Source organism: Crocodylus siamensis, chromosome 1 (assembly GCF_052110815.1).
Source record: "Crocodylus siamensis isolate JL-2025a chromosome 1, ASM5211081v1, whole genome shotgun sequence".
Lineage (NCBI taxonomy): Eukaryota > Metazoa > Chordata > Crocodylia > Crocodylidae > Crocodylus > Crocodylus siamensis.
This window is the reverse complement of record NC_143395.1, coordinates 406,714,644-406,738,773: the sequence shown is the minus strand read 5'-3', so window position 1 is coordinate 406,738,773 and position 24,130 is coordinate 406,714,644. Positions and strand designations below refer to the sequence as shown.

General features: G+C 43.9%; 2 protein-coding genes across 8 annotated transcripts in view; one reads left to right on the top strand and one right to left on the bottom strand.

The window, feature by feature from the left end:
• CCDC83 (coiled-coil domain containing 83) overlaps window positions 1-15,280 on the top strand; it is a 36,299-nt gene extending 21,019 nt beyond the window's left edge. For 2 of the 3 annotated variants that reach the window (XM_090030626.1, XM_090030627.1), the window contains 6 exons: window positions 1,012-1,080; window positions 7,032-7,153; window positions 8,494-8,585; window positions 10,144-10,325; window positions 13,107-13,287; window positions 14,923-15,280. In XM_090030626.1, the coding sequence (XP_089886752.1) occupies window positions 1,012-1,080; window positions 7,032-7,153; window positions 8,494-8,585; window positions 10,144-10,325; window positions 13,107-13,277 (636 nt within the window). In that variant the 3' untranslated portion in view covers window positions 13,278-13,287; window positions 14,923-15,280. The remainder of the gene's footprint in view (window positions 1-1,011; window positions 1,081-7,031; window positions 7,154-8,493; window positions 8,586-10,143; window positions 10,326-13,106; window positions 13,288-14,922) is intronic. The other variant, XM_090030625.1, reaches the window with a different exon arrangement.
• Window positions 15,281-20,972: 5,692 nt separating this feature from the next.
• Window positions 20,973-24,130, bottom strand: part of PICALM (phosphatidylinositol binding clathrin assembly protein) — a 90,518-nt gene continuing 87,360 nt past the window's right edge. For all 5 annotated transcript variants that reach the window (XM_090030624.1, XM_090030620.1, XM_090030622.1 and 2 more), the window contains one exon: window positions 20,973-23,462. Coding sequence is in view for 1 of the 5 variants with exons in the window: in XM_090030622.1 (XP_089886748.1) it covers window positions 23,448-23,462 (15 nt within the window). In the remaining 4 variants the exon portion in view is untranslated. The remainder of the gene's footprint in view (window positions 23,463-24,130) is intronic.

Below are 24,130 nucleotides of genomic sequence, written 5' to 3'. Positions count from 1 at the left end.
TGAGACTAAAGTTTGTGTACTTACAATTCTAAACAAGGGGTGTCAAACTCATCCATTTCTGTGAGCTGGACGAGTAGTGCAGTGCGGTCCACTGTTGAATCCAAGGCATAGGGCCAGATCTAGAGCATAGAGACATCATCTGGCCCATGGGACTGTTTGTGGGGCCAGAAATTTGGTGGTGGGACAAGTAGTGGCAGCGTTAATCGCTGTGGCTTTGGGAGCTACAGCAGCCCCCACTCATCCCGTCACCATAGTTCTAACCCATGAGCAGCCTTACGCACCAGATGACATAGCTCTGAACTCCAGATTTAGCCCATGGGTCAGTAACACTGTTGCCAAAATTCTAGCCCCATGGGTCCGATGAGACAGATCCATGGTTAAGATGCAGCCTGTAAGCTGTATCTTTGACATCCCTATTCTAAACAATGGCTTGCTCCTTCCTGTGTCTCCATCTTCTCCTCTTACTTGAATCAGAAATGAAGTTGTAGCTCCTGCCAGCAAATTAACTACCTTGGGCCTCTACATAAGTGAGGAACTTCACTGGATCAAGTTATAATGCAGTATTTGTAGTATTGCTTCATTCGCATTGCAGAAGTCTGATTTTACAAATACAAGATTATTACATCAGTGCAGGGTACCTCAGGAGTAGAAAGAGATAGTTAGACATGTTAGTTTGAAGTCAAGCAGATGGTAGGGAAGGTTTCTGAATGAGTTAGTCCTGAAGGTACAAATCAAAGGAAAGCTGGGGAGGAAAAATAAGATACAGAAAAAGAGGAATCAGATAATGTGCCCTGGCTGGGATGATCTGGGAAGGATGGCTGATTTTTGGAACTAAACCTCCTGCTCCTTCCATGGTAGAGTATCTTTGTGTCCACAGGAGATCGGTACAGTTCTTTGGCTTGATGTTTCTTGCCTAGAGGACTAAACTGCCTATTGGAAATGTCTTCTGTAAGTATCTACTATTGGCAAAATCCTATCTTCAGAGGAGTTCTCTGATGTTTATTTTCTCAGAATGCTGTTCAACACATTGACAAAAGCAGTTGCAGGGAAATTAAAGAACATGAATGGCTAAAAGAAGAGGTAAGAGTCACCCAATTTTTTTACTCTGTGACAAGATGCGTATGACTTAGTGGTAGGTTGTAGATGTTTGCTATCTAAGGTAGACCACTAAGGATGAATAAAAAGGTGAAAAGAATTTTGCTCTAATTCCAAGCTGCGAGGAGAAAAATATGTTCTGTATATTTGCATTAAGATCTCAGGGTGAACTTTCTTACTCTCAGTTGTACTACCTACCTTTCTGCCTTAATCTCAGTTTTTACTACAGGCTGTGGCACTCCATACATCAGGTTTTTAAAAAATAAGTAATAACATGTTCTCTTCAAAGATATAATTAAGGGGTTCATTTACAAACATATAGCAGATCATCTAGCAAACATCTACAGAGTAATTTTAAAGTATGTAAAATGTTGACTGCTATAAAAAAACATATTAATGTTAGACATGGATGTCAGATGTGGTTGTGGAAAAAGGGTCTTAAGAATCTTAGTTTTACATGGGAGTTGAGTAGAATACCTGTAATTTAGTGTACAGGAGAAAGGAAACCCAAAGTGTTATCTGGTAGTTTTTATTAGTTACTTTGTGGCTTTGGTGCTTGCTTGCTGATATCTTAATGGACTATAACTAAGCTCTGGCAGGTTACAGTTGAAGCCTACATAAACTGTGTTTAATCTTTTTCTGATCTAAGTGCAGAAATTGCATTTTCCAGGATGAAAGACTCCCAGCCCTTGCTTTTGTTTGTTCTGCTCAACACTGATTCTGTATCCCATTCAAGACTGAACAAGGACATTGATAAAAACAGAGATGAAGTGTAGCAGGTGTGCTCCTTCCTGCAGATCTACCAGCAGGTTTATGAGTTGGTTTGGTTTAAGGGTTGAACACATTTTAATAGTTAACTCTTTGCATTTTTTCAGTGTAGATTCTGGAGGAGAAGGTGGCCGTGGTGTCATTCCATTTGATCTAATACTATACTAAACTGTGTGAAATAGCAGGCCCTCTGAAGGGTAGGATTAGGATTCAAAATGACAAGGGATCCTGGTTTTCTCTGATTCAAAAAAATCCCCAATTTTCAGTTCAAATCCATTTTTTCTGTGTTTTAAATAGAACACCACTAATACTCTCTCTCTCTCTCTCTCTCTCTCTCTCTCTCTCTCTCTAGCGGTGTTTAATTTTAATCATGGAAAAATGTGGATTTGAGGTTACTTTTTTTTAACCCAAAATTGGAGATTTTTTAAAAAATGATTGGGTAGGCTGCAGAAAAGGGCCTAGAAAGGATGTTCTAGCTTTGACCCGCAAGTCAGAATAGATGACCTTCTGTTTCTGTGTTTCTGAGTATTAGGGTAAAGAATCATTCATTCTATGTTCCTCACATGTGCACTCCCTGCCTGCTCTTTGCAGGGGCAGCCAGCCAGCTGTCAACAGGAGTAATAAAGAAAGACCCAATCCAGAATACCTTATGGGATGATGGTTAGAGAGCACTGCCTGGGATGCAGGCAATATGCATTTGAATCCTTTTTGGCATAGGAAGGAATGTAGTGGAGAAACATCCTGAGACAGTGCTCTAACTTCTGTGGTATAGAGTAAAAAGAAGGTATCACTTTCTCTCCCTTCCCCAGTTTGCACATTTAGCCCCTCTTGTCACTTGCTTTCCAAACAGGTATTTCACTGCCAGGTGGAGGGAATGGTGTTTATTTAGAAAAGTAACATTTTAAGGTTTTATTTTGTGGAACAATGATATTTTCATTTAGGGAATTTTTATTGTTGGCCAGTTGAACTGAAAGGTCAGTTATTCACACAGGCTCAGTTCCATTAGGTACAAGATTGTCTAGGGAGAACTCAGAATCATAGAATCAGAAAATTAGGGTTGGAAGGGACCTCAGGAGGTCATCTAGTCCAGCCCCATACTCAAAGCCCCATACTCAAAGCAGGACCATCTCCAACTAGATCATTCCAGCCAGGGCTTTGTTGAATCAGGCCTTAAAAACCTCCAAGGATGGAGATTCAACTATCCCTCTAAATAACCCATTCCAGCACTTCATCACCCTCTAAATAACCCATTCCAGCACTTCATCACCCTCCTAGTGAGAGTTTTTCCTAATATCCAGCCTAAACCTCCCTTACTGCAACTTGAGACCATTGCTCCTTGTGCTGTCACCTGCCACCACTGAGAACAGTCCAGCTTCATCCTCTTTGGAACCACCCTCCAGGTAGTTGAAGGCTGCTATCAAATCCCCCCTCAGTCTTCTTTTCTCCAGACTAAATAAGCCCAATCTCAGCTTCTCCTCAGAAGTCATGTGCCCCAGCCCTTTAACCATTTTCATTGCCCTCCGCTGGACTCTTTCCAATTTGTCCATCTCCTTTCTGTATAGGGGCCCCAAAACTGGGAACACTACTTCAGATGTGGCCTCACCAATGCTGATTAGAAGGAAGTACTTACTTTTCTTGATCTTTTGGCAACACTTCTACTAATGCAGCCCAGTATGCTGTTAGTCTTTTTGGCAACAAGGGCACACTGTTGACTGATATCCAGCTTATTGTCTACTGTAACCTCCAGGTCTTTTTCTGTAGAGCTTCTGCTTAGCCAGTTGGCCCTAAGCCTGTACCAGTGCATGGGATTTTTCCATGAAGAACTTTGCACTTGTCTTTGTTGAACCTCATGAGATTTCTTCTGGCCCAGTTCTCCAATTTGTTTAGGTCACTCTGAATCCTAGCCCTATCCTCCAGCATATCTACTACTTCCTGCCAGCTTGGTGTCATCTGTGAAGTTGTTGAGGGTGCAATCCATCCCATGTTCCAGATCATTAATGAAGTTATCGAACAAAACCATCCCCAGGACTGGCCCCCGGGGTACTCCACTTGATACCTGCTGCCAACGAGACATCACGACATAGATCACTACCCATTAAACCAGATGATCTAGCCAGCTTTCTATCCACCTCAGTTCATTCATCTAACCCATACTTCCTCAGCGTGCTTGCAAGAATGCTGTGGGAGACCATATCAAAAGCCTAGCTGAAGTTAAGGTACATCATGTCTACTGCTTTCCCCATATCCACAAAGCCATTTATCTCATCATAGAAGGCAATCATGTTGGTCAGGCATGACTTGCTCTTGGTGAATCCATGCTGACTGCTCCTGATCACTACCTTCCGCAAGTTTTTAGAAATGGATTTTTTGAGGACCTGCTCCATGATTTTTCTGGGGACTGATGTGAGTCTGACTGATCTGTAGTTCCTTCTTCCCTTTCTTAAAGATGGGCGCTGTATTTGCCCTTTTCCAATGGTCTGGGACCTCCCCTGATTGCCACAGGTTTTCAGAGATAATGGACAGTGGCTCTGCAATCATTGACCAACTCCCTCAGCACCCTTGAGTGCATCCCATCTGGCCCCACGGACTTGTATGCACGCATCTTTTCTGTTTTTGTGCTACCGTTGGCTGTTCACATCCTCTTCAAATTGTGCTGCCAGGTGCCATAGTCTGGGAGCTGAGCTTGCCTGTGAAGACTGAGGTCAAAAAGGCATTGAGTACTTCAGCCTCTTCCTCATCACGTATCACTAGGTTGTCTCCCACATTCAGTAAGGGACCCACACTTCCCCTGACCTTGTTTCTAACATGCTTGTAGAAATCCTTCTTGTTACCCTTCACATCCCTTGTAGCTGCAACTCCAATTATGCTCTGGCCAGTGCAAAACTACATCATTACATAGCCTCAAGACACATCACAATTGCCTGTACTGGTGAATACCGTGCCATTTTGGCCTTCTACAAGCTGAGTCAGATGGTGAATAGTGCATTGTTAACTTAGGTGAGCGGCACCTGGGTTAGCTAGGGCCTTGTGTGCGCAGCCACCCTGTCAAGCTGTACCCAGCATAATTCTGTCTTCCGTAGCACACACATCTCATATACCCATGCATATATCAGTAAAGTGATGTGGGTGTTTGTCTGCTACAGTAACCTGAGATGCTTTGTTTGAAGAGAATTGGGAGACAGCACCATAAAACTATCAGCAATTGAATGCACCTGCATTTGTATCCTGTATTGTGTATTGGGCAAGTTTCCAGCCCAAATAAAAACGATCTGGGCTTTAGCTTACAGTCTAGGATGAGCCAGCTCACACTAAGTTCAGGTGAGGGTTTTGTACAAGGACAAGATTTTGGTTAGCAGCAACACTTGAGGAACAGCCCGAGCTAACTCTTAGGATGAAAACACATCCTGTGTTGTCTAGAGCATTTGAAACAAGGCTTAGGTTGTCTAAAGAAGCATGTGTCCGAAGTAAGGGGAGAATCTAATGTTACAAGTAAGGAGCTGACCCAGAGTTCAGAAACCAGCAGGTTCAGAATGAAGACATGGAATAAAACACAAAAATTGTGGTGAAGACAGTGCCAGAGACTCAGGAGCTGAGGAATCCAGGATGCAGGGGCAGTTAGGCAGAAACAGAAATAGAGCCAGGGCAGGAGCGGAGAAACGAGGCTAAATTGGGATCCAGGGTAGATTGTGAAGACCAGGTGGGAGTTTGGAGCAAAGGTGGGGAGTGGAGACCAAGCAAGCTGAGAACTATGAGTGGAGATGTAAAACGTTAGGACTGAGGTGTATTGTGTAGCTGCTTGAGTCATGCTTAGGTTTTTCTTAAGTAAGCTGGCTAAAAGAGACAGCTGACTCAAACCTGGCAGAGGCTGACTAGGTTATCAGGGGGCCTAGAATTGTGCTGGTTGGTCTCCATACCAACTGAGAATACAGCCCTTTTCACAAGGCAACCAAGGAAGTTGGTGAGGGAGATAAGGTAAGAATTCAGGATGCCCCTGGACCCTGCCTCTGCTGGGATCCTTGCTGGAACAGGCAGTTAGGTGTGTGACTTTTCCTGACATAGATGTGCCACTATACGCCTCTGGCAGAAAAAGTTCTTTGGGTAAATGTGATAACTTTTATTAGACCAACTAAATAGTTGGACAGTTTGTTTTTTTGCAAGCTTTTGGGCACAAACACCGTTCTTCAGGCTTAGGGAGAGTTTGTGTGCTTTTCTGGGTAAAAGAGAAGCTTACACCAATATGCAAAATGCAGGTCTGTAGGAATGCAAATGCGTGGCAGTGAAGATCAGTGGGGATGGGAGACAAAAATGTGAGACAGGTATTAGTGGGGGAAACAGGTGAGAGCATGTAGTGGCTAAAACGCAGACAGGTCACCTGGGGTTATTGGATGGCAGGCAGGTTATAATGTGCCATAAATCCAATGTCTGTATTTAGTCCATGATTTTTTGTATCCAGTAGATTTGTGAAGTTCATAGGTGTATCCATGAAAGGTGTTTTGTGGGATCTGGTGTAAACTGTGTTGGTGAAAGCAGTCTTGCCAGGATAGTGGCATCTGTGCAAGGACCAGTTTGATAGGATAGCAAAACCTGTTAGTGTATACAGCTAAACCCTTCCCTCTCTTTCTCTGTCTCCCTCCTAGATTACCTCATCTCTCTTGTTCTCTCTTTCCAAGATTACCTCATAGCATAGGTGCCAAGTACATGGGGGTCCAAGCCCCTGGCCCCCCTCGGAAAGAGGGATGTCAGGGCCCAAACCTGAGAAAAATTATGTAATATTTCTTAGGAATGATGATTGAGGTCAGGGATCCGGGTTTTCCATTCACTGTAAAAAAAGGTGGATTTTCTCCTTTAACAGAGGAAAAACATGGGAAACTGGGGGTCTCCCATTGCAGGCTGGCAGTGTTCCAGCCTGCAAGGGGCTGCTTGGGGTTGGGGGGAGCAGGGAGGGTGACTGGAGGGCGGGGGTGCCAGGCACATGTGCACATGCACCCCCACCGTATCACCTGCCCACCCTCCACACATTGCCTGTGCCCACCCCCTTTCCCCACACGCCCACCCTGTTCCCCACACACTGGGGACAGGGGGTACATATCCACCATCTTAGAGCCCCTCCCCCCCAGCAAAAATAAAGGTTGGTACCTACACCTCTTAGTTGTTCTTATCTCTAACAGGTTGAAGTTTACAAAAAGGAAGTAAGTGATTTGGAAGCCTCTGCTCAGCTGCTAGAAGAAGAAAATATATATATGATACAGATACTGTCTGACTGCAGACTGCAACATCTTAGAATATCCAGGTAAAAATGGCTCCATTTACAGACCTAGGGCTAAATCCACTGTAGTACCTAACCACAGAAGGATAGTTAAAAGACACTGGGGTAGGCATCTAAGCACCCCATTTTGGCAATGGGGACAATTAGGTGACTTCAGAGGGTGGTTCAAAGAGCCCAGAAGGTGAGTGGGGAGCTGCCTGCAATTAGCTAATAGCACAAGGGTGCATATGAGCTCCTGCCTCACTCCAGAGCTTAGGTGCCTGACTCATCCTGCCTCCATCCACTCAGGATCCAGAGCACCCAGTCCTTTTTTGAGGTAGACACCCATCTGACATGGTGGCTGTTGAGATGGGAGGCTTGGGTTCTGGGTCCCTGCTGCTAGTGTTATTTCTGTTTGTTGACTAATGGCTGTCTCATGTTGTGATTCACAACTGAGGTGCTACAGAGTGCCACACAATGTTAGCACTGGTAGGTGTACAAAAATGATTCACAAGATGAAACCAGAGACTTCAAAAAGGAATCCATAGTGTTAAAAACATTTTGTCCTTTTGCGGTCTTCCTGGATTCTTTGCAACAGAATTATTCTAATATTTTTCTGTAGTTAAAGAAACAAGTAAAAACTAAGCTGGCATTTTCCAAGGGGTGCCTCAAGTCTAAAAAAAGTTGAGAACCACTGGTCTAATGTAAAATGCCTAAACAGGCCTTGGAGCAGGGACTGTAACCCGGGGTTTCCTCTGCTCCCAGCTGTGTTCTGACCGCTAGAGGCAGGTTCCCTCTTGCTTGGTGCCATCCTGGTCTCGCCACTCTTGCACCCTTTCAGCACAATGCTTCAACTTCAACAGGAAGGGTGGCAAGTGTTCCCACCAGACTAGGCTTTAACCTGGTGGTTAGGGCAGTCACCTGGGAGACAGGTGTGGGTTTGAGTCATCTCTGGCTCAGGAAAGCCAACTTAGGTCTCCCACTTCCTTTGCAAGCACTGTGACCAGCAAACTGTTGTGCACCACCTTCTTGATTTCAGCCACACAAGGGGTGACAAGCTCTTTTTGGACTGCTTCTCAGTAAAGGCTACCAGCTGTGGTTTGGATTGTGAAGTGATCTGAGACTAAACATTTGGTTTTTTTTGGTCTTATGGACAGACTTGAACAAAAGCCCTAGGGGAAAAAAAAAAGTGCATTAGCCACTGATCTAGCTGGCTGTCTCCATTGCATTTTAAACATCTACCCTATTCTGAGCTTGTGGTTAAACGTCAAACAGTTTTTAGACTGTCTCTTGAGGAAGGACAGCAGAGTCCCCAGTCTAGTTGCTAGAGAAAAGTTCAGAACTCTTAATATGAATTTTCTGTTATTTGTTTTTTAATTCCACAGGCCTTTATTTCTTACCCAGGGAGCTGGCCTGCAGGGTGAAGATGAATTGCTTAGTGCAAACTTGGAAGGACTAGCATGTGGAAAGCATTCAGGTACTACCCGTGCCAAAACTCCATAGAACATTATGAGTAATGAGGCATTACAGTGGTCTTTGCAATGTGAATAATCTGCTGCAACAATAATCGCTTAACGTAACCAAAATGCAGCACATGTAGACATACCCAACCTAGCTTTAAATTAGCTAGCTCAGGTACTGTTAGCAGCATGGCTAATCTTAGTTAGCAAATTCCACCCAAGAAGCAGATTATTATTTGGGCACTTGGCCAGGCTGCATTGCTAGTAATGCCTGAGCTAGCTCACGTATGTCTACACCAACTGCTGTCACTGCAGGGCAGACATACCCTTGGCATGTGTCAACCATGGTGACAGTCGAACAGAGAACAAAACATCTTAAAGTAAATAAAAAAACCCAGAAATCTGAACAATGTCTCCCCTCTTTCCTTCCAAGTCTATAGTCAAAAGTGAAGTATTCAATTTAATCCAATTCTGTGTGTGAGTAAGAGAAAAAGTAAACCAAGAGAAACAGAGAAGCAGAAGAAATGAGTTATAATAAAAAATCCTGGAAATCATGAACACATTGATTTATATAGCCAAATGCTGTGGAATTTCTGGCCAGTCAGAGAAGGAAGTAGGCCCTAGAACACCTGCAGTCAGGCAAGTCAAGGTGGCTCCCTAGCATCACTTGCATTTTCCATTAGTCATCCATCTCCTGCTCTGGCTCCTTTGTGGAGCTCTCAGCAAAAGAAGAGAACAGCTCTCACTGGCCAGGTGACCCTCCAGGGAAACTAAAAAATTTTCTAAGAAAAGGTACCAAATTAACCATCATCTCAGGAGTTACTCAATTTTAGTGTATGATGCAGATATGCTGTGTTCAGGGTAGCAGTACTCCAGTGGCTTGACTCATAGGGCACTTTTACACGTGCTTGGGGGGGTGGGGGGAGGTGCTTTAATTAGAGTGGCTCCAAGAGCTGCTTTAATTAAAGTGCTGGCTGCAGTGTCTCATGTACCAGCATCCCTGTTCTTCAAAATGGCAGCAAGGATGCTTGAACTAAAGCTTGTTTGACAAGCTTTAGTTCAAGTGCCCCTGCCACCATTTTGAAGCTTGAGAATGCTGATACACGAGATGCAGGAGGCTGCTGGAATGCAGTAATTACTGATTAATCAAGTCTGCACCAATGCACTATAATTACAGAGCATTTAAGGAGCCTCTGTGCTCGTGCAAAGGCACTCATTGGCTAGAACAGTGGAGGCCAACCTTGTTGGAAAGTGTGCCCCAAATTAACCCCACACCTTTTCCACATACCACTATGATCCCTCTCTCATCCAATCTGCTGCTCAGCTTTTGCTTTCTGCCCTAACTGCCACTGTGCTGGTTGTCCTCTCCCAAGTCTGCCATGTGCTACTTGTGGCACTCAGGCTGCAGGCTTGGCCGCCTTTGCACTATGGGATAGAACTAGTTCTTTTTTATTCATGATACATATTTTGGGGTCTCTAGCCTCCCAAATGATAAAGATCATGTCCATCTATAAGTCCTAATTTTGACTTTTTCAAAGTATAACGCCTTACATATCATTGTACTTTTCTGTAAAGGAGAGACAGATGATAGAAATGAATGTCCTAAGAGCATGGAACTCCCTGGAGCATGGAGCACGGAGAAGGCAGCAATGTCAGATACGCAGTCCGAGATGGAGGACAGTTACGAGTATCTGTGTGGAATACCAATGCCTCCAACTCTCGATAGCTTGTTGTATGAAGATCAAAAGGATTTCCAGGTATAGATTTCAAAATCAGTGGGGCTTCTTTTATTCAGCATGATATTAACATATTGTAATCAGGGAAGCAAACCGCCATCAGGACTGATTCAATTTTCAGTAGTTCAGTAAAAAGTGCTAATGGCTTGCACCTTAGTGGTCACAATGTATAAGCACCGAGGATGACTATCCCCACAATCACAGGTGCCAGTAAGGAGCAGTCATGAAGTGAATAGTGCAGGCTCTCCTTTATCTGAGCCCCAGTCCTTTTTGACTATCATGTGCAGTATACAACAGCTGCTGAAAGGAAAGCAAATGTTCAGGCTGCTATTTCCAGAACATGGTGCCTGAGAAGAAGCTTTTGCTACAGTTTTCCTTGTGAAGGGCTGAAGGAGGAAAGCAGATTCAGATGTATTTCAGCAGTTGGACTAGTTGGTTTTTATGAAGTGCAGAGAAGAGAAATCTTAGAGGGGTGACTCTATCTTGACTCATGGTACCCCTCAGAAAATGCCAGCTTAGCTCTCACTCATTTCTTGAATGCAGAAAAATAATAGGGCAATTCTGCTGCTGCAAAGATGCAGCATAACAGGTCAGAAGGTTGATGCTATTATGCATTCCTATTTGAAATCTCTTCTGTGCTTAGCTTGTGATCGTGTGTATGTGTCAGTACACCTGACAGTACTAATATTGCATAGCACCCTAGTTGAGAACTGCTGCTGTAGAAGCTGCACAAAAATTGCCTGGTGGCAGTATTATCTTTTATTGGCCCAACTACATGGTTGGGGTGAACTTAGACAAGTTTTCAAATGCAGTGCCTTTTTCTCCAGGCCTGAAGGAAAAGCAGGCACAAGCAGGGCTAAAAATAGTCTGCAGGGATGTGCACTGTCTGTTAATCTTGTCCCTAGTATGAAGAAATGGGGTTTGAGCACATAGTGGAAACAAGTGACCTCAGAACATTCCTGCTGTATCATGGATTTCTTTTCCAAGCGGGAAACTGCCATGCAAGGTTCCAAGAACTGCTTCTGCTCAGCAGGAGATTCTCTGTATGTTAGTGCAGAGAGATACTCTACCCAGGCCTGCAGGCACTTGGTCTAGAGCTGAGGCAGTACAACAGCATCAGCATTGACTAGGTTATAGAGTCAGAAGGGACTGCCACAGCCCTATGCTAATGCAGCTCTTCTGCTTCTGGCTCAGAATCTAGCTTGGCTTCAGCTAGCTCAGGGCTCTTCTGCTGGCAGTCCACAGGTGACATATGGCTTGCAAGCTGCTACCCAACCACACTTCCCCTTCTTCCCCCTTATTCCCACTGCAGTAAGGACAGGATTTTCTGGGCTCCTTTCTCCAGCTTCTGGCCTCTGCTCCTGGGAGCAGGGCAGTGCAATAGGAGGGGACTGGGCTGCCTGTACTGTGCACGTGGCAAGGGCTCCAGAGTGCCTCTGCTCTGCATGATGTGCACATGGCAAAGAAAGGAGCTAGGCTTTGCATGCTGTGCATATAGCAAGGGAGGTGGTGGGATGTGCACATGGCAGCATGCGATGGAGCTACCCATACAGCATGTCTCGCTGGGAAGAGAGGGCAAGGGGAGGAGCCAGGCTTCACTCACTCTACACACACCAAAGAAAAGGTTGGATAGCCCTGAGCTAGCTCAAAGCATCTCCGTCTTGTGCCATGTAGAAACACTGTAATGGACAAGCATAACAAACAGGAGACAGGGAGCTCAGATACAGCTGGTGCAGTCCCCGATATCTGGTCTCCACATGAAAGATATTCCTTAGCAATTTTGTTTTTCTCAGACTGTTCTACCGGAAAATATTCAAAATGTAAGAAGGTTGCTGGGTCAGGGCTATAAGAGCAACACTTCCCAACAGCATAAGGGAAGTTTAGCCAGAAACAATTCCAAAAAGACTGATCTGCCAAGACTGTCAGGAGTGGTTGTGTGGCGGGTCAGTACGGGGCGCTCCTGCGTTGAGCCGCCCACCTCCCTGCGCCCGCCCACCTTCCAGGCTCCAAATGCCTCCCTAGGGGCGCCTTATGCTCGGCCGACCCCTCTCCCGGAGCACACTCGCTAGCCTGGGGGTAACGTAGCCACCACCACCCCGAGAAGGGACTGTCTCGGCCCTGTGTCCTCTGTCACGTAGGCAGAGGGAGCAGGTTTCCCCCCCCTCAGGAATGCAGCCAGCTCAAGTTACCTAAAGATACAGGCTGAGGTGTGAATCCTCTGCTGGCCCATCTAATCACAGTCACGGGGCAGAGATTTTGGGGAGAAACCAAGGTGGCTTTCTGCCACAGGTTCTACTCTGAAAAGCATAGGAAAGATGCCTGCTTGACGGACCTGTTTCTGTCAGAGCTTCGGTGGGTCACTCAAGTGACAAAATAGATTTTTCTTACTTCTTTTCCTGTCAGTCTTGCAGAGCACACACAGGGGAGAAGGCAAGCCAGCAAGTTGCTTGTGCTTCATTAACTCTGGTTACGTTTCAGACTGTTACAGCTCCTCAAATCCACTGGCACCAGTGGAGTTCCATGGGTGTAACTGTAGCCATCATTTGGCTTTGCAGAAACAGCTTAACTGTGACCATGAAATCCCACAGCTGGACTCCACAGTCCCAGGCTGAGTCAACAAAGTTGGTGGTGTGAGGAAAAACCTCTTTACTTGTAAACTAAGCACACTAATATGGAAATTATGGAGCCCCATAATAGTATTTTGACAAAGTTGACTTGAAGGAAAACCACTTGTCTTATAAAACAACTCTGCCTCTTAGTATGCAGTTGCTGATGAAAAATAATATTCTCTCTCTTTTTAAGGAATACCTAAAATTGGGCCCACTGGAGATAAAACTGATGAGTGCTGTGGGAAAAGCAATGCCTATTCATTTGAAAGAAACACCAAGCAAAAGCCACTTGGAAGACTGTTTTGGTATCACTCAGCCAGGAAGTCACATCACATACCGGATGATCAAATCAGTGTTTAGTTGAGAGCAAAAAGGTACTGGTCCGTTAAATACAGATGTTACAACTTCTTTTGCTTACGCAGAAATGTAAGACTCAGTTCATTTAGTCTTTGATCCCTTTTCCAGGCAATCTGTAGCACAAGTTTTTAAGAAAAGGGCTTCTCCATGTGCCTATAGCATTAGATGTAATTATTAGAAGATTTAAACAGCTGGATGGATTAAATAGGAGTGTCCAGATTGCTAATATAAAGACTGTTCTTGTTAGTACTGGAGACTGTGGATACAATTCCTTGAGTGTCTTAGACTCCCACTGAAGTAGATGCATACATAACTATAAGTCCAGGTCCAAATTCTGTGATCTGTCTTTAATGGCAAGAGACCAAACAGAAAACATCTTCTGTGTGTCAGCCTATGTTTAAGTACTTACCACTTAGCTAATGCAGATCACTGTTGAGCATAATTCACACATAAATGGCTAAAATATTTAAACTTGAATGGTTATAACTTCTATGCACCAAAAAGTGCACCTGGATACAGAAAGTGACAGAAATTTAAATTAAAAAAATATCTCAAAACCAGCGAATGCACTTGAAAATGTAGATGCAGCCTTCAAGAGAAGGATTCTAAAAGTGAGCCCTGCATGCTGCTTTTACATGCCATTGTCATGAAGTTATCTGTGTCAGTGCCTTTTTCTGATGCTGGGCCTCTTGCCCTTGACACGTGCAGGGCAGAATCCTATTACTTCCACCCTTAGACCAAGAGTGAGATACACTGCTTCAGACACCAACCGCTTGTTCAGGCTTGTGGCTCTTGCATTTCCTTCCTTCAGAAGCCTGTGAGAGCAGTGACCAAATCATATTTAGTTACTGGCCAAAATATTATTGAAAAATGTTTGTACACTTCTAGTTTCTACCAGGAGAGCAGCAGTTCTCCTGGTAGAAGTGTAATGCCTTCATTTTTGGTCTGTCCTTTGAGAACTGTTAAATCTCAGGCAAGATAGCTCGTACCGTGCAACAGTGATAACACTTGCACCCATCCAGCCCTGTATAATTTTAGGTAATTGACCAAAAAGATTGTTCTAATTATAGACAGAAAGCAGAGTAGAATTCCACCCTACCTTGCTTAATATGGCTAACTACTTCCCTGTGCTGTAATTGTAGCTACTCTTGAGAGATGCGGGGGGAAAAATAAATATTCTTTCTTTCTGGTGGTTGTGCCTGGTACTCAAAGGGGAGTGAGTTTGCCAAATGATTTGAGAGAGAAAAGCTGACCACTTTCAAAGCTGCAGTATTGAGACTGTCACTGGAAATAATGTAGTCTATTTATGTTATTTCTCCATTTTGAGTTACTGCTGTGTTGAATATGGTCATTGTTTAGGACTGGATTTTTCTCTTGGTTTTTGATAGATTCCTCTGTAGTTGGTGGTCAGAGTTAAGAGGCTTTTGGGTACTTTTACTCAATGCATTTCCAAAAACTTTGTTTTTACCTATTTTATGTTTAATCATAAATTCTAATTCTATAGCTAAGATTTGTTACCTCTGTGAAAGCTTGCTGCCTTTGGAATTGTGCTCTATAGGGGTGTTACTTCTTGAGCTCTCTCTAGACTAGTAGGAACCCAGTGGGAAGAAAGGAAGCCTTCCTCCTCACTGCTCTTGCCCTTTCCTTTCCAGAGTGAACTCTTCTGCCAGCTGGTACAGCTCCTTTTCCTCCCAGAACATCAACATGACCTGTTCCTGACCATCTTAGTCCATTTTTGCTATCCTCATCATGGCAATGGCAAGTTCAAACTCTGTACTGAAGGCATAATACATGGAAGCCACCAACAGACTCCTACTAATAGTCCCCACCAAACATTTAATTCAAGACATCAACTCCTGGAATTAGGAAGAAACTACCAAGTCTGAGGAAGACATACATGCGAGTTCAGTTCTGAAATCCTCCTCCGTGTGTTCAACCAGTCCAAGCTTTCCAGAAAATAAAATTATACATGGAAACTGCAAATGTGTGGTTTAATTTTAGAGCAGTTAGCAGCTGCCATGAGGAAGTGAACCAGTCAGGGACACAATTTATCACTATGACTGCAGTTTTGTGACAGCATGTCCATTAAACTAAATGGAGTATACACTACATCCCCCCAGTCACAGCATGTGAATCCAGCTCTAAGTTTAGAACAGACAAACTTTACTCTGGGAGTACAATTCTGCTTTTGGTAAGCAGAAGCATAGCACTTACTCACCTTCGCCACTTCTGGTGATTATTTGTTTATGCATATTAGCACAGTTACACTCACATCAGCAAGGAAAACTAATGTTACTTCCAACTTGTGTGGTTCAGAGAACCAGTACAGCTCTGGGATCAAGAGCTGTGTTCTATTCTCATTTATGAATTTTTACCATGATTGTGTAACCAGGGGATAAGGCAGCTTTTCATCCCTTCTCCAGCTTTGCTGAGAATCCCGCAGAGCTGCATCCTTGATCCCTTTACCTTCTCCCTCCACTTCTTCCTGTTTGCGTAATCCCAGTGGTCAATTGTTATCTCTATATTTTGACACAGTTTAAGTATCCTCTACATATTCCCTCCCGTTCCTGGGATGCAGCTTCAAGAACAACTTGGACAACGGAACTCTCTTCTAGCCGTGTTCACAGTGGTCAGACTCCTTCTCAGTTTTCATGGATGAGGGTGAACACATCACTTCAGGCCCTCCAGATCAGATCCACTGTTTTGTAATTTTAGTGCTGTAGGGCAGCAGTTCTCAACCTTTTGTGTACCAGGACCCATTTGTAAACGTCAATGTCCAGTCCTGACTCAATGGCCCTCACTCCTGCGCCTGGGCCACAGCTCTAGTGTGTTGGACAGGGAGTGGGTGAGGGATAGGGGGGCCCCAAGCAGCCCCTTGCAGGCTGGAACTCTGCCAGCTTGCAAGGCAAAAGCCATGGTATCCCATGTTTTTCTCCTTTAAAGGAAAATCCATTTTTTAAGATTTTGATCCATTTTTAAAGTTCTTTCGTGACCCTTTCATATATTTGTAACCTGCTTTTGGTTTTGTGACCCACTGGTTGAGAAATACCACCTTAGGGGACTGTGGTCTGGCCTAGTTCAGTTTAGTAACAAGAGTTACTTTGTAATATAGCCTGAAGGCACAGGCATGTGCTTATTTGTAAAAGGCCTGAAGTTGGAGACACGTTTTTTACAAAGATGTACATGTCCTCTTTCGGTCTCCTGGCACTCAGCCACTCATCCTTGCCCTCTGAAGCATATTAGTAAGGGACAACATCTCCTAGATGCTGTTTATGGCATCTTTATCCCACTAGCATGCCAGACTGCTGCTCATTTCAAGTGTTTGGCCTCAAAGTCTTGCAAGTGCAGTGAAGAAAATGATCTGATTTTTACGGGGACAAGATGATAGGTAGTGTCAGCTCCGGCCACCACCAGGCCTAGGAAAGCATTAATCTGTGCTTTGGGATCCAGGTCCAAGACAGCAGTGAGACAGCCATTCAGTCAGTCACTTGGAAGAGTCTTGGTATCTTGAAAAGTATCAAATGACAATTGTGCCCAGAGAAAGAAAAGTACCTTTGTTCAAAATCCTACATTGCCTTTGGCAACTTGCAAAAGCCACATGATCTAGTTCTCCTTGTCAAGTGATTTCAAAAAGTGCCAGCAAATTAAATATTACACCAAGTATTCCTCCCATGAAGATTCTTAATTCGTTAAAGCAACGCAGCCAACAATCCTACTCCACACGCTCAGAGGACTGAGCTAAAGTGGATGCAATGGACAAGAAAACCATTTCTTCGCTACGTGCAGATCGCCAGGCAATGATGTTGTAACATCACTAACAGAATAACATTTCTGTTTACAGGAACACACCCTCAAGACTGAGGTAGGCTTTGATAACTGAAAGCCAGTCAGTTGCCAAGCATGCAACTCAGTCTCCGCCAGTGTTTTAGATTTGCTAGCATGGTTATTTGCATGTTTTGTAACAAACTGCAGACATAAATTGTTAAGGTCTTCTCTCTTCCTCCTGAAACTACAAATCGAAAAGTAGAAGGCCTCCTTTACATTTGGTTAGGTCGCTCAGTAACAACTCAGGATCAGACAAAGGACGCAAGACCCATAGCAAGTTCTTTGTCTCTTTCGGTCTCCTAGATCCACCACCCCGAACCAATCCTTAGTCATTACAGATAGTTTTATCTTCTGCCATCTTGCTATACTGGGAAGTACCATACTTGGCAGGGGCAACTTCTTTGCAAACTCAGTAGACGAACACACCGTTCAACCCCTGAAGTACAGCAAGGCATCTTTCTGCATTGAATTCTCCCCCAATTTGTTAGTAATTTGTTAGTTACACACCCAGCTAAAATACATGGGATGTGTTTTAGTTTGCTACGTAAAGTCATTTGAAATTGAAATACAATTTAAATTTTGTAACAGTGTACACGTTTGGAGGCATAACATGTCACCAAATGTGTACCCTGTTGTAAGATTAAATAGTTAAAAAGGGCAGTTTGCCCCTTTTAGTGATTTATTTCCTCACGTGTACAAGGGCCCTCTTATTACATGACTATAAACAAGACACAAGGTCAGACTTTTGACAAAATATGTATTTATATTCCTAAGCCTGTGTTTACACATGAACAGCTTTTTATGTAGCCTTTTCAAGGGTGAGAAGTTTCAATTCCATTAAAGTATCTGGTCAAAGGATAACTAAAAATCCTGTATTTAAAGAAATACTTTTGCAATAAAAAATTATTTGCAAATGTTTTGCAGGTTTCAGCTAGTATAAATATACTGGGGTTAAGTGAAATACGTCTAGTTTTCAAGTTTTTCTTCCTACAGCTAAAACAAAGAAGCACGCGTCAGCCAAGGCATCATGCTAGTAATGTATTAGGAATAAAAGGAATTGGCTCGTCTCTGCTGTAACAAGGATCCTTCACTCCAGAAACATCTTTGGTCTAAACCAATGATTCTCAACCAGGGTTATTACATGGCACCCTGGGGTGCCTTGAGATCTTTTCAGGTGTGTCATGGGGTACCACACAAACTTAGCACTTTCAGGTATGCAACTATGAGTCACAAAATAAAACAGATTTCAAATAGGAATCTGTAGTGTCAAAAACATCCTGGCCTATTGTGGTCTTCCTGAGTTCTTTGACAGAGGATTGCTTGAGTATTTTTTGTAGTTAAAAATGACAACTAAGAGCCACCATTTTCCAAGGGTTGCACCAAGTCTACTGTTTACTGTTAGAATACCGCATACAAAAATTTCAGCTAAACCTTTGGCCCATCTCTGACATGTCAGAGACTTCACCTCCAATTTAACATAATTAAAATAGAACTTTGATTTTCTTGACTTTGCCACACTCCCAACCTCCAACTCTTATTACCTCTACTCTGTCCCTGGGGACATCACTGTCCTTTCACTCAACTTGAAGCTGTTTCTAGGTCCTCACACCCAGGTTGCATTTAAATTGTACCTCTGCAAAGTGTCATTTGTGTCTGTGCACACAGCTAGGACCTGTCCAAATTGTCTTATTCTCACCTTCCACAAACTGCAACATTGCTTTTCTTGGCCTGGACTATTGTAGTCATGTCCTGTTCACATCCAGACGATGTTGCGGCTGCCAAGACTGCTTTCCTAGCTAACTTAGCCAAGGAATCATTTTGATAGCTCCATAGTCTCCATCAGAAGAATTTAAGCTGTGGATTTTACAAGGAGTTTGTATGGCATTTCAGAAAAGGATCTTTCAGAATTGGTGACAAATTACTACATGCAACATTTCAGTTGGTTCCGTACATCCTGGTAGCCTTCTCTTTCTAAAGGACAGCTTGCTTTCTGAGCTGTATCAACTTTTTAATGCATTTTCAGCTGTTATATTCTGGGACATTTGGGTTTTTAAATATGTGAAAGGGTAACATCCAAATTTCTTTGAGGTTACTAGTAGTAAACTGAGGTTCTTACTGCAGCTGGTTGATCACATCTTAAAATCAAATGGGAAAGCTCCCTTGTTTGGGTTTGGGATTTTCTAAGTTCACCCCTTATGGGGTTTCATAGACATTTGGGCTGGAAGGGACCCCAGAGGATCACTGAGTCCAGCCCCCCACCCCAGAGGCACGAAGTAAGCAGGGATCATAGGATCCCAGCAAGATAAGCATCCAAATGCGTTTTGAAGGTGTTCAAAGTGCGCGCTTGCACTGCCTCAGGTGGCAGTCTGTTCCAAATCTTGGGGGCCCAGACCATGAAGTTCTTTCTTACATCCAGCCTGACATAAAACAGGTTGTTTTAAAGCTCTCTCTTTTTCAACACTGCTCAGTTTCTAGAAGGATCTGGGTCCTCTAACAAGTCACCTCCATCCACTGCTTACTTTGCTGAATATTCAGAGCTCTGAGGACAAGGCAGCTCCATATCAGGCATTTCCACTATTACAGATGAAGGAACCCCTGAGAATCTCACCCCGTGAATGATTGTTCAGTGGCCATTTCCCACTGAACATTAATATGAGTTCATTACCATGCTTGGGTGCCATTAGCAATCACCCCCCAGCACAGTCCTCCATCTGATCAAGTCATGTTCTGCTGAAATACTGAGAGAAAGCCTCACTTAGCTTCCTGTGCAGTGAGAGACGTTATTAGCAAAATTTGAGATTCTGGGCAGGAAAAAAAATCTCAACCAACTCCATTCACTAAGAGAGTTTCTAGCTAGGACCAAGATGCCCACAAGCACACAGAGAGACAATGGACAGCAAGGTAAGATTTCCAATTTAACAATGCAGATCAGAGAAAGCTAGTGGGGCACATGCTGGCAAATGCTAGCTAGCACAGGGAAATTAATCCACAAAGACATCTATTCAGAGACCGTAAGAAATCATGGAACATGTTTTTATAGTAGGTGACTAGTATCTCAGCAAGCTGCTGGGCAGCAACTGAACCAAGTTGGAACATTAAGTAGACACCAACAGAGAAACTAGTTTCAGCCAATTTAGGCTTCCTCCTGTTCTGAACAGAGAGCACCGAATGCCAGTTACTTCAGAAGAGATCTTAAGAGACTGCTCACTGCACTAAAAGGAAGTACTACAGCACCACGGGCACAACAGCTATACAAGAGCTCTCACAGGTTTGTGTTGGTGCATCTCCTGGCCCACTAGAGGCACATCATTAATAGATCTAGCACAGGGGTGGGCGATTATTTCTGCTGGAGGACTGCTCCATAGACATTAGAGCTGGAAGGGACCTGGCAAGATCACTGGATCTAGCCCCCCACCCAAGGGGCAGGAAGTCAATTAGGGTCAGAGGATCCCAGCAAGATAAGCATCTAAATCTTTCTTGAAAGATGCCAGAGTAGGAGCTTGCACCACCTCCTGGAGGGAGTCTGTTCCAGGCCTTGGGGCTTTGGACAGTAAAGAAGTTTTTCCTTTTGTCCAGCCTAAAATGGTCTTGGAGGAGTTTGTGACCTTGTCAGCCCCTGGGGTGCTTTAGTGAACAGGCTTAATGGAGATTTAATGAGCTGTTGAGGGTCACTAGGGCAGTCCTGGCAGTTGGTGCCCTTCCTGGTGGTCAACATCTTGGGAGCAGAAGTCACCCTCCCTCCCCCAACCTTTGACCTTTGTCATTAGAAGTCCCTCCTTTTGCCCCCAGAAGTACTCTTTTTGGGGAGGGGGACTACCATCTTGGAACCAGAGCCCCCCCACCAAAAAGCCCCAAAAATCATACACAAAGTCAAACATCTACTATAACAATTTTATTACAAAAAATATTTTCATAATGATTAGTGTTTGAGAAGTGTATACAGAAGTGATTGCATAGCAACTCAAAAATAAAGTGTTACTCTTGTATATTGTGTGGAAGTGTGGGGTGTGGTCAGCTTGGGGGTGCAGGAGGCATAGGGTATGTTTGGTGTGTATGTATATATGGGTGTGATGGTGCAAGGGAGGGCAGGGGGGTAGGGACCCCACCTCACACATTCTACCTCCTTGGTGCAGAGCCCCTGCTGCAGGCCCACACAGGCACTGCTGCCCAGCTCCAACCAGAGCTGCACATGGCAAAGAACAGAGCCAGGCTAGCCCACCTCTATTGCACAGGGCTTCCCACAGTGCATATACAGCTTCTGGCACTTGTGCACAACCAGGGGGAAGCCCTGTGCGATTGAGCTAGTTGCCTGCCCTGCACAACCCCTGCTTCCAGGTGCAGCCAGGAATTGCACATGGTGGCAGGGAGGGCAGCCGGCTCCATTGTGACCTTCCCCCCACCCCCATGGTGTACAAGCGCCAGAAGCTACACATGCCATGGGGAGCCCCAGGCAATAGAGGTGGGCCAGCCTGGCTGCGCTCCTTGCCACCACATGCAGCTCTGGGTGGAGCTACATGCCATGGGGGACAGTATCTGAGGGTCTACTGTCTACAGCAAGGGGCATGTGTGGGTGAAGTCCTCACACCCCCCTGTCCACCCATGCTCTGCACTCCCACTGCCCCCCCCAGGTGTGGGCTGTGTTCCTGCAGGTTCCAGTCCCACCTCCCTCCCCCATTTCCCCACCTGCTGCCTGGAGCAAGTGCTGGTGCCATTGGAGGCCAGGAAAGCCAAGCAAGTTCCCCAGCAGCTATAACAGTTGCAGCAGCAGCCCTGCCCAGAAGCTGTGCATTACCTGGGCTGGGCCCTTCTGCCCACAAGGGTGGGAGCAAGGCATGTGGGCTGGACAGGGTATAACTGGTGAGCACCTGTGGGCCAGATGAAGTTGCCTGGGAGGCTGAAGCTGGTTCCTGGGCTGTATTTTTCCCTACCCCAATCTAGCATTATGTAAACAAAGCAATTTGCACATTTTAAGCACCAAAAAGAAAAAAGAAGCACCTCAGACCTTCATACCGTAACAAAATTTCTGTGGAAGCTGCATTTTATTTGAAAATCCACCCATTTTTGCTAACATACATTTTAATATTTTAAACAAAAATAGAATCTGCAGAGACAAATGCAGCAAGTATGCTTAATTCATGTACAGAATTGCTTTCATATTGTTGACTCTCCTTCTAAAGGCCCCTAACTCCACCCAAAAGTGATGGCGTATTTACAACAAAGCACCGATCAACAGTGCTACTTTAATTCTTTATGAACTAATTTCTTTCTAGACAGTTGTAAGGATGCTACCTTTCATAATTTTTAAAAGGTTCATGATCATAAACATGGCACTAGCCAAATGAAATTCAAGGTTTTCTCCCCACATAATACCTCCTAAAGTTTTTACAGAAAAGGAGGAAAGTCCTGAAGTGAAAGCAATTCCTCACATTCATATTGGAAAGGCTTTATAATGTCAGATGTAAAAATAATGACATGCCAAGCACAAAGCAATAAAGTTCCTTTCCCAATGCACTAATGCTGAATTAAAAATGTAGTGCTTCTAGTCAGTTAACTGTTCCCTTGCAAAATCCTAGGCACAGAATTGACTATAAGGATTAATGCATTTTATAACTCTTCCCTAATTCCCATACAGACTGAGAATTCATAAGATTCAGACCTTTAAAATATTTAGTGCTCTGTATGTCAGCTCAAAAGCATTCTGAATCGGAATCATTCTTTATGGATAAAAATCAGACATACTGTATACATCCATACTCATTTTCATAAGGAGGTTTTTTGATACAATATTAATGTTAAATTGATAATCATAAATAAATACAAACAATAATACATAAGGAATGTCTACGGCAAACTGAATATATAAATTTTTTTTTAAAGAAGAATTAAATTTTTGTTACTGGGTCTACATGTGTGAAGACTGAAGCGAAGGTAACTGTAGAACTGAGTTAGGATTTGATCCCCCCCCCAAAAAGTCTGTCTCAGTTATGGTAGAGGACACTCATTCTCCATTCCAGACAGCATTTCCAAATACAAACCATAATATCAGAATAAAAGGCTTCTCTTGTATGGTACTGATTATGGATATTAATAGAAGCTGAAGAGTACTGACGCATTAGTCACCAGGGGGAAAAAACCAAACAAATCTTAGTCTTAAATCATGGCAAATCCTGGCTTTATACTGTGTATTGATGCTTTCCTACAGAGATGTCCCAGTTTCCTTTATAGACCTTCATCATTTTACTGCATCACTTGATGGAGAGTTGGAAAGACTGAAGTTTGGATTTTGCTGGAAGTTGAGTTTGCTGTTGAGCACATTTTTTGGAACTGTTCCTTTCTCTTCCATCTGCCACAGTTACATGAACTGTATCTGGAAAAAACAGAAAAGCTCAGTTAAGTTTCCGCTATTCAACATCAACTTGGAAACTGTGGTTGCTTTGATCCCTTAGCACTTAGTGGACAGGGAGCCTTCCTCATACCCACGGCTAGCATAAATACGAACGACGAAGTTTGTGATCAGAACCCATTTATTTACAATACTAGGGTCAAATGCACCCAAAGCCATCAACATCTTACTGCTAACTACGCAAAACTTCTGAAGCGTTGCCAAGTTGCCCTGTGCTCAACGACAAACAAAATTAAGCTATTTCTCCGTCACCAAACCAAAAGTTTCTGCATGTCATAAAACCAAATCCTCCACTACAGATTCAAGGACATGGCTCAGGGCCCCACTTCTCTTTACTCAAAAGTGGCAAATGAGCACAAGGGCTACATTTTGTACACGCTGCAATCAAGGCTTGGCAGCAATGCTTCTAGAGCTGCGTACATTCCCATGGCCATTTTAATGAAAAGTTTTACCATTTAACCATTTAAGGTAAATGCTGCTGCTCTCAAACACCAGTAACTGCCCCAAAACAGCTCAAATCGGTGTCTGAAGCACATGTTCCCTGTACCTCAGCATAGCAAAATTATCCTTGCCCACTTCTCTGTTCTCTTGCCCTGGTTAAGTGGGCATGTAGATTTTTCTGCCAGAAATGG